Source organism: Musa acuminata, chromosome BXJ3-8 (assembly GCF_036884655.1).
Source record: "Musa acuminata AAA Group cultivar baxijiao chromosome BXJ3-8, Cavendish_Baxijiao_AAA, whole genome shotgun sequence".
Taxonomy (NCBI): Eukaryota; Viridiplantae; Streptophyta; class Magnoliopsida; order Zingiberales; family Musaceae; genus Musa; species Musa acuminata.
The window spans coordinates 37,538,298-37,548,927 of record NC_088356.1 but is presented as its reverse complement, the minus strand read 5'-3'; the positions used below and the strand labels follow the sequence as shown (position 1 = coordinate 37,548,927).

General features: G+C 43.7%; 1 protein-coding gene across 1 annotated transcript; it reads right to left on the bottom strand.

Moving 5' to 3' along the window:
• Positions 1-8,149: 8,149 nt before the first annotated feature.
• On the bottom strand, positions 8,150-8,635 carry LOC135644183 (uncharacterized). The gene has a single exon (XM_065161650.1). The coding sequence runs from the start codon at positions 8,633-8,635 to the stop codon at positions 8,150-8,152; it is 486 nt and encodes a 161-aa protein (XP_065017722.1).
• Between the last annotated feature and the right edge of the window lie 1,995 nt (positions 8,636-10,630).

The following is a 10,630-nucleotide window of genomic DNA, read 5'->3' as shown; positions in this document are numbered from 1 at the left end:
TAAATGGGCATTTGTAGGCAATATGTCCGGATTTGCAACAAAAGTTGCATTTCATATAAGAGGAAACATGTAATGTAGGTCCTTTTATGAAAGTGGTAGGATTTTGATGTAATCCTTTTACAAATCCAATTCCATTTCTATTTGCGATGTGACCCTTGTGTGCAAGGATCATATCTAATCCTTTGCTACCAACCTTAAACTTGTTTAAGGTTTCCTTAAGAAGCAAATTTTCATTTTTTATTGCTTCTAAGTGCTCACACTTAGAGCATGGAGGAGTTTGAAGACTATCAAACTTATCTTGTAGCAAAGCATGCTCTTTCTTTAAGATACTTAACTTCTTGCTAACAGCTCTACATTCATCAAATAATTCATGAAAAGCGATAGATAGTTCTTCAAAAGATAACTCTTCATTAAATAAATCACATACCTCTTCTCCTAACGCCATTAGCGCGTAATGAGCAACTTGCTCGGTGTTGGACTCTGTTAGGACTCTAGCTTGGAGAGTCCTAATTGAGAGGGACATTCATGTAAAACTGTTAGGACTCTAGCTAAGAGAGTCCTAATTGAGAGGGACATTCTATTAGGACTCTAGCTAGGAGAGTCCTAATTGAGAGGGGCATTCATGTAGGAGGTTTTTTCTTAGAGAAGAATTAGGAGTTGTAAGGGAATAGGAGTCTTGAGTAGGAGTCCTATTAGGAGTTGGTTAGAAGTAAGAGTCTTAAGTAGGAGTCCTATTAGGAGTTAGGGTTTAGAAGCCCTATAAATAGTCATGTATTCCTTCTCTTTTGATAAGCAATAGATGAATCTTTTCTGCAGCCTTTGAGCAGCAACTTGGAGGGAGGAACCCCTATAGAGTTCCAAGGAGGCCGATCCCCTAAAGAGATCAACCCCAAGTTTAGAATCTGCAAGGGTTCTAACACCTGATATCAGAGCAGCGTTCTTGGCGTCTCGCTGCCCTTTCACAGCCATCCATCAACCCTCCACAACCATCCAAAGCAATTCCCACAATTGCTTAAAAGATCGTCACCGAATTCCGCCATCATCTCCACCACCACGGATCATCCTTTGATCTCCCCGTGAATTGCAACAGGTTCTGGTTTCCTACCTTACTGCTGCTGCAATTTAGTTATCCTTATTCGAAAATCCAAAAAAAAAAAAAAAAAAAATCGTTCCTATATTGCTGCATAAACTTTTCGTCACAAAGTTTTCATCTCTACGACGAAAGATACATTGCAGAATTCCAGCCGCATAGCACCATCTGTTTGATCTTGCTACTGTGCTTTTTCTATCCAAATTTCTACGAAATTTTTATGACATCTTTGACACTTCTTAACAGTGGATTTCCCTTTGGTTTCATCAAAAAATTCTCAATATAAACTACTGATCTTTTATGTCCAATCTGCTGCACTTGAATTGCAGAATTCAAGCCGCATAGCACCATCTGTTTGATCTTGCTACTGTGCTTTTTCTATCCAAATTTCTACGAAATTTTTATGACATCTTTGACACTTCCTAACAGTAGATTTCCCTTTGGTTTCATCGAAAAATTCTCAATATAAACTACTGATCTTTTATGTCCAATCTGCTGCACTTGAAAATCTATGCTGCAGAAAATTTTAACTGCATATCGTTGCCTTAACCCATCTATTTGCAATCTTTTTTGAATGAAATTTCTTATAGACTTCATATATCATCTTGGCTTCCATCTAAGATTAATCTATTAAGAAATTCATCTCTAAAAACGATTTTATGTTGCTGCAAATTTTCATCGTAACCCGCTGAAATTTTTCGACGATAATTCTGCAATTGCAACTTGCACCAATTTCTTTGCTGTTATACTGCCAAAATTTTCTTGATTAAATTAGATATCCTTGCTGTCATATAAACTGTGATTTTGCTATCAATTCCCTCCTCAATTCTCTTAAGTTTTTGGTGGAAATTACGTCGAGAAACCGTTGTTTCTTCGACGACAATTCTACTCTTACAAGACAGCACATACTTGCTGCAACTTCCACGGATTTCTGTCAAACCTTTGCTACCATCTACCACAGATCCAAACTTTCATCTAGAGCCCTAAAACTCTACCAAACCACACCCTCAAACTGCACCCAAAACAGCCACAAAACAAGCCTAAACCGTAGCCTACATCCACCAATCCACCAACACTTTCGACCATCACTTCTCTCAACCTATACCTGCCTTTAACCCAACAGCAAAAGAGAGATCTTAACATCATTGATTTGGGGCCATATACTATGGCATCTAAGGAGGCAATCAATGCTAAATTCGAAGCCTTGGAGGCGCGAATGGAGAATAAGATTCGGACGCTCTTTACCGAACTCAGGTTGGGCCGACCACTAAGCCCGAAGAAATCATATCAAGGAGAGAGCTTTGCCCAATCACACCAAGCCCGAAGAGATGACTTCCAAGAGAGGGGAAGCTCTATGACCAACCCCAACTATCCATGCATGAGAGTGGACTTCCCTAGATGGGAAGAAGGAGACCCGATTGGTTGGATTTCGCACGCGGAGCGATATTTTCGGTACCACAAAACCGCGGATGTATCTATGGTGAAAATTGCAGCTATACATCTTGAAGGGGATGCTATTCAGTGGTTTGACTGGTTTGAACATACTTATGGAGTCCTTTCATGGCGACAATTCAAAGAAGAACTGCTGATTCGCTTCAGACCAACCGATTACGAGAATATTGATGAACAACTAGCAAAGATCCGACAAACCTCCACCATTCAGGAGTACCAAACCAGGTTTGAAAGGTTATCTAATCAAAATCATGATTGGTCTCAAAAACAGCTATTGAGGACCTTCATTGAGGGCTTGAAGCCGGAGATCCGAGGAGAAGTTAAAGCGCGACAACCGTACACGCTTATGGCAGCCATCTCTTTCGCACGACATCAAGAGGAGCAATTGAACCATGAAGCTCGGAGGACTAGGGTCACTCCTCAACCAGTAATATTGAAGCCCTCAGTCCCCCCTACTGTCGACCAAGTCCCTGCACCAAAGAGGTTAACAGGAGAAGAGCTTCGGGAGCGATATGCGAAGGGGTTATGTTGGCATTGTGACGAGCCGTGGAGCCGTGAGCATCGCTGTAGTAAAGGAGGACTTCTTATGATTGAACCGATAGAAGAAGAGGTCATTGAACATCCAAAAGAGAGCTTTGAACATGAAGAAGAAGATGCAGAAGAAGAGCCACAACCGACCGAAGTTACGGTACATACACTAGCTAGCTACTCAAACCCGCAAACGATGAAAATTGGAGGCCTTCTCAAACAACAACCAATCACTGTTCTCATCGACATGGGCAGTACTACTAACTTCCTAAATAGTAAGCTTGCTGTTCGGATATCATTACCTATCGAGAATCGCTGCAGGTTTGATGTTAAGGTCGCCGACGGACGGATTTTGAATTGTGATCATAGGCGCTTGCAGGAGAAACTATTACTGTAGGACCAAGAGATAATTGCAGATTTCTTCCTTCTCCCTCTTAACAATCATGAGGCCATGCTCAGAATTAAATGGTTGACGACATTAGGTGATATTTCCTGGAATTTTATGAAACTAATTATGAAATTTTACAGTAAGGAGAAACAGGTGACATTGCACGGGAAACGTGGGGGCGACATAACAACGATTTGCACACAACAAATGGAGAATGTTTTGCATAAAGCATGCAGCGGCTTTTTGGTACAACTTGAGCAGCAAACTAAGGGAGAGCCAACAGAATTTGAAGATCCAAATCTACTTCCTTTGCTTGCTGAATTTTCAAATATATTTAACGAACCGCGCAACCTACCTCTTACCTGTCGGCATGATCATTGTATAATGATTCTTCCAGGCAAATCTTCAGCAAATGCTCAGCCATATCAGTATCCACATCTCCAGAAGGATGAAATAGAAAGGATTATAAAAGAGATGCTCGAAACAGGAGTTATTCGGCCAAGTTGCAACCTCTACTCTTCGCCGGTGCTACTTGTACGCAAGAAGGACGGAACAAGGCGAATATGTGTTGATTACCGAGCTCTCAATGGCATAATCATCAAGGACAAATACTTTATTCCAATAGTAGATGAATTGCTAGATGAAAGGGAGCATAAATCTTTACAAAGCTGGACCTTTGATCCGGGTATCATCAAATACGAGCATGCGAAGAAGACATACGGAAAACCACCTTTTGAACACACAACAACCACGAATTTTTGCTTTCTGCAACAAAAGGTGGAATATCTTGGGCATATCATATCAGAGGAAGGTGTGGCAGTGGACCCCTTCAAAATTGGAGCAATGCAAAACTGGCTGACCTCGAGAAACATAAAATTGCTATATGGCTTTCTGGGTTTAACAGGCTACTACCGCAAGTTCGTGAAAAACTATGGAAAGATCAGTGCACCACTTACTTCCTTACTAGAAAAAGATGTCTTCCAATGGTTGGACAGAGCCTCCGCTGCCTTTGACAAACTTAAGGCAGCCATGACGACGACGCCGGTGCTAACACTACCAGATTTCAACCGACCCTTCATTATTGAGGCCGACACATCTGGAGTCAGAATTGGAGTCATTCTCATGCAAGATGGTCGACCACTCGCATACACTAGCAAGGCATTATCTCCCTCCTATCAAAATAAGCCAACATATGATAAGGAGATGCTCGCCATTGTGCGCGCAGCAACGAGGTGGAGATTGTACTTGATCAGGCGATACTTTCAAATCAAGACCGACCATAAAAGCCTAAAATATCTCTTGGAGCAGAAGATATCTTCCCCCAAGCAGCAAAAATGGGTAACAAAACTTCTTGGATTTGATTATGAAATAACTTACAAAATGTGGAAAGAGAATGTTGTTGCAGATGCGCTTTCGCAGCTACCTGAGCAAGCTGAATTTTCGGTCATTTTACTTCCAACCAGTGACTTCCTTGAGGATATTAAGATGGAATGGCAGAAAGATTCGGAGACTAGTAAAAATAAAAAATATATATATATATATTTGGAGGAAGCACCAAGCTCCGTGGCTCATTACAATCGGGACTCAAAAGAATTATGCTATAAGGGACGCATTATGCTTATGACAAATTCTACTTGCATCTTCAAGAGTAGATTTTGGACAAAGTTATTCCATATGCAGGGTACTAAATTGAAAAGGAGTATGACATATCACCCACAAACCAACAGCCAGACAGAAGTTTTAAATAGGTGCTTGGAGACAACCCAAAGCCATCCACCAAATATGACTACCCAAAGAGAACTCCAGACCCAGCCAAGTGCCATTATTGATCGACGGATCGTGACTCGACGACGACGACCCACTAATGAAGTGCTAATACAGTGGGCGAACCTACCAATAGAAGATGTCACTTGGGAGAACTATGACGACATGAAGATCAAATTTCCAGAATTCATGAATCATCAGCCTCGAGGACAAGGCTGATTTGAAGAGGGCGGGTCTGTTAGGACTCTAGCTTGGAGAGTCCTAATTGAGAGGGACATTCATGTAAAACTGTTAGGACTCTAGCTAAGAGAGTCCTAATTGAGAGGGACATTCTATTAGGACTCTAGCTAGGAGAGTCCTAATTGAGAGGGGCATTCATGTAGGAGGTTTTTTCTTAGAGAAGAATTAGGAGTTGTAAGGGAATAGGAGTCTTGAGTAGGAGTCCTATTAGGAGTTGGTTAGAAGTAAGAGTCTTAAGTAGGAGTCCTATTAGGAGTTAGGGTTTAGAAGCCCTATAAATAGTCATGTATTCCTTCTCTTTTGATAAGCAATAGATGAATTTTTTCTGCAGCCTTTGAGCAGCAACTTGGAGGGAGGAACCCCTATAGAGTTCCAAGGAGGCCGATCCCCTAAAGAGATCAACCCCAAGTTTAGAATCTGCAAGGGTTCTAACAGACTCCTCTTCTTCGGATGCGCTTGAATCATCCCACGTTGCCTTGAACGCCTTCTTCTTCGATGTTCTCTTTTTGGCTTGAGGACAATCGTTCTTGTAGTGTCCCGGTTTTTTGCATTCATAGCAAATCACTTGGTCCTTCTTTTGTTCAAATTTGTTTTTAAATTTGTTCTTTCTTAAGTATTTCTTAAATTTTTGAGTCAAAAGTGCAATATCATTATCACTGTCCTCATCACTTGATGTTCCTTTCAAGTGGTCTTCTTGTGATTTGAGTGCCATATCCTTCCTGTTCTTTGGAAGGGGGTTCTCGAGCTCGTCATGAGCTTGACATGTCATTTCGTAGGTCATTAGAGACCCAATGAGTTCTTCAAGAGGGAATGCTTTAAGGTCTTTGGCCTCTTGAATGGCCGTAACTTTTGGATCCCAACTTTTAGGGAGGGATCTTAAGATTTTAGTTACTAGTTCAAAGTTAGTAAAATCTTTACCAAGAGCTTTGAGTCCATTGATGACATCCGTAAACCGGGTGTACATGTCTCCGATGGACTCACTTGGTTTCATTCGGAAAAGTTCGTAAGAGTGCACAAGGATGTTGATTTTGGACTCTTTCACTCGGCTAGTGCCTTCATGAGTGACCTCAAGAGTTCTCCAAATATCAAAAGCCGAATCACACATTGAAACACGATTAAATTCGTTTTTGTCTAGTGCACAAAACAAGGCATTCATAGCCTTTGCATTTAAAGCAAAAACCTTCTTCTCCGATTCATCCCATTCGCTCATCGGAAGAGAAGATTTTTGAAATCCATTCTCGACAATAGACCAAAGCTCAAAGTCCATAGAAATGAGGAAGATTCTCATGCGAGTCTTCCAATATGTGTAATCCGACCCATTAAACAAAGGTGGTCATGCAATAGAATGACCCTCTTGCATGCCGGAGTAAGCCATCTCTCTTGGGTATTAAACCAAATATGAGAGATAACCTTGCTCTGATACCACTTGTTAGGATCGGAGCGGCACTAAGAGGGGGGGGTGAATTAGTGCAGCGGATTAAAACTTCGATTTTAATCAAAATCTTTCGTACGTTAAGAACGAAACTTGAGAAATTTAACTTGAAGGCGTATTCTTGAAGTTGCGCAGCAAGAGTAATAAGGAACTAAAGCAGTAAGAAGATTTGCAGTAATGTAAATGACAATAATAAAGAACAAACCAGAGATTACGCTGATTTTTAGAGTGGTTCGGTCAAATGACCTACTCCACTTGCGAGGCCCCTCTTCGATGAGGCTCCCACCTTCCACTAGCAAGTCTCTTGAAATGGAAGGGTAAACACCCCTCTTACAACCTTTTACAAGCAGCTCAACCTCTTACAAATTTTCAATAAGAAAGAAGGAGGAGAACTCTCTAGCAAATTGAAAACAAGACTTGCTAAGACTTTCTAAGACTTTTCTCTCAATCAAAATGCTTCTCAAAAGTTGTAACCTCAGCTGAGATTTGAGGGGTATTTATAGGCCTCAAGAGGATTCAAATTTTGGGCTCCAAAATTTGAATTTTCTTAGGGTTTCCGGTGCTGGAGGTGCCACCGCCCAACCAGGCGGTGCCACCGCCCAGCGCTCGAGTGCTGGACGGTGCAACCGCCCAGCCAAGGAGGTGTCACCGCCCAGCTCTCGGGTGCTAGGCGGTGCCACCGCCCAGCTAGGCGGTGCCACCGCCTACAGTGTTTTCAGCCCGACTACAGTGTTTTCAGCCACTAGTTGGGCTTCAATCTTGGCTCTCTAGTTTGCTGGTTTAGCTTAATTTTTAGCCTAAACCAACTCTGACTTTGGGCCCAGTTGGCCCCTAACTAGGATATAGGATTATCTCTTAATCCTAATCCTAATTACAAGTGAACTACATAACAAAAACACATCCTAAGCAAGCTTTCAACCGCGAACGTCGAGTCTTGTTTCGGCGAGCTTTCCGACGAACTTCTTCCGACGGACTCCCATCAAGCTCCCGATCTTGTGATGACTTTAACGAGTAGCCAAGCCTTCTCGGTGATCTCCGTGAACCTCCGACGATCTCTTCGGCGAACTTTCGATAGGTTCCCGATTTCTTCTCGGTTGGTTCCGGCAGCATCTCCGACGATTCTTCGGACTCTTAAACGTCCATCGATCTTGACTCCGGTATTCTTGCTTTGTGTTTTCTGGTTATCGTAGTTAATCCTGCACACTTAACTCAATAATATGGATTAGATCAAATAACCCATCAATTGATTTTATCATCAAAATCCGAGATTCAACACTACGGGCGTCGGGTGCGCCGCTGGTTCCTCCGCTCCTCGGCTCCCGGGTTGGGTCGATTGGCCCGGAGGCGAAGCGGGAGACTCGGGGAGCGGTGCGGGGTTTTGAGCGGTGGGCCGTTGCCGCGGTGGAGGTAAGGTTGAGTGTGAAGACGTCGGGGGAGAGACCAGCGGGATGATGGTCTGCATTACTCCCGTAAGGGCCCGAACCTGGTGCGTGAGGTCGTAGAAGGCTTCGGGTGGCACGGGTGACGGGCCACCGGGATTGGCGACGGGGGGCGATAGACCCGGATCGTTGAATAATCGCCAATAGCGCTCCGAGATCGCAGCGGGGCGCTCGTCCCGAATTCCCTCCTGTTGTGGGTGCTCTTCCGTCGCGTCGGTCGTGTGCGACCGGATGGCTGGGGGTTCGTCGGAGTGAGCCTGTGGATCGCTTGACATTCGGACCGGCCCTTCCTCTAGCGCCATTATGTTAGTGTAAACACCTTTTTTTCTTAGCCGTGACCCGAGAGGTCGTCTCGGCTCGTTCGGGGGTCCGAATGGCGGGGATCTCCCTGGGGCGATGCTCGTCTCCACCGGGGCGGTCGGGTGCGGCCTCGGACTCGGGGCGATACAGCGACTTCCTCCGGGTGGGGACTCCTCGCCTACGCGCCCCGAACGGGAGTCCTCGGCTTGATACCTGCACAAAGGTCGGGTCGGCTTGACCCGACCCCTCCGACGATCAAGTTAGAGAGATGCGGTCGCGGTTGTTCGGGGGGTTCAGCTTGATCTCTTCCCTCTGGCTCAAGGACGTTTATAGGGGGAACTCGGCACTATCGGGCGCGCCCTCCCGTCGGTCGGGGCCGTATCTCTGATGGTGTCCGACATCGTCGAGGACCTTGCGTATGGGAACGGGGAATCGCAGGGTATGGGCGAGCTTCAACCGCTACCTACTCCTGTCTCGTCCTACTGTGCTGGGTCAACTGAGGGACTGTGGGCTCAGTGAGGCTGACGTCCGGATGCAGACCGTTGCCCTCGTTGCTCTCCCTGGGGCGCCGCGCCTGTCCACGTGCGGGGGGCGTCGCCGGGAGTGGGGTTTACCATTTTTTGCCATATCAACTACGGGTGACAAGGTTTCGTCATAGTCAACACCTTGTCTTTAACGATACCCCTTAGCCACTAGCCTTGCTTTATAGGTCTCTATCTTTCCACCTACGCCGATCTTTTTCTTAAAGATCCACTTACAACAGATGGGTACAATACCATCGAGTGCATCAACTAGGTTCCAAACCTTGTTGGAGTACAAAGAATCCATCTCAGAATTCATGGCTTCTTGCCACTTCCCGGAGTCTATACTCATAATAGCCTCCTTATACGTTTGAGGATCAATGTCCTCAACATCTTCTTCTCTAATTTGTCCCATATATCTCTCAAGAGGATGAGATACTCTACCAGACTTATATGAAGTTGAAACTTGTGTGTTAAGTACCTGAATAGACTCGGGCTGTAGAGTGGTGCATGAGCTTGGTTCTCTATCTTCCCTTTTCATATCTCATATGGTGTAGACACTACCGACTTAGTTGAAACTCTGTTTAGAAGGTAAGCTACGGTCACTAGGGCATATCCCTAGAATGAGATGGGTAGGTTAGCAAAACTCATCATGGACCGTACCATATCTAATAGCGTACGATTTCTCCTTTCAGAGATACCATTAAGCTGAGGTGTATAAGGAGGTGTCCATTGGGATAATATCCCATGGTCCTCGAGGAATTGAGTAAACTCTGTACTTAAGTACTCACCTCCTCAATCTGATCGAAGAGTCTTGATACTCTTTCCAGTCTGGTTCTCCACTTCATTCTTATACTCTCTAAATTTCTCAAAGACATTGGACTTGTACTTCATTAAGTATACATATCCATACCTTGAGAAATCATTAGTAAAAATAATGAAGTAGGAGTAACCACCAATGGCATTAATTGATATGGGTCCACATACTTCACTATGTACGAGTTCCAACAGCTCAGTGGTTCTCTCTCTAGTTCCACTAAATGGAGAGTTGGTCAATTTTTCCCAAAGGCAAGGCTCGCAAATTACATATGACTCATAGTTGAATGGATCTAGATATCCATCATTTAGTAACTTTTGAATCCTTCCCTCATGGATGTAACCTAGCCTACAATGACACAGGTAAGCACTATTCACCTCATCTCGTTTCCGCTTAGACACACTTACATTCATGATATGTGGAGTAGTGTCTAGCATAAATAAACCATTATGCAATATTCCTTTCATGATGATTTCATCATCTAATAATATCGAACAACCATTGTTCTTAAAAACTAATTTATATCCACTAACTATCAAACATGAAATAGAGATATTATTTTTGATAATTGAAGTAAAAAAATAACATGCATCTAATGCAATAAAAGCTCAATCAGGCAGATGTAGGGCGACCTCGCCAACAGCTACTACAACAAATTT

Bases quoted from the DNA above. Each gene is read 5' to 3' on its own strand.
- LOC135644183 (XM_065161650.1), bottom strand. From the start codon at position 8,635: ATGGCGCTAGAGGAAGGGCCGGTCCGAATGTCAAGCGATCCACAGGCT.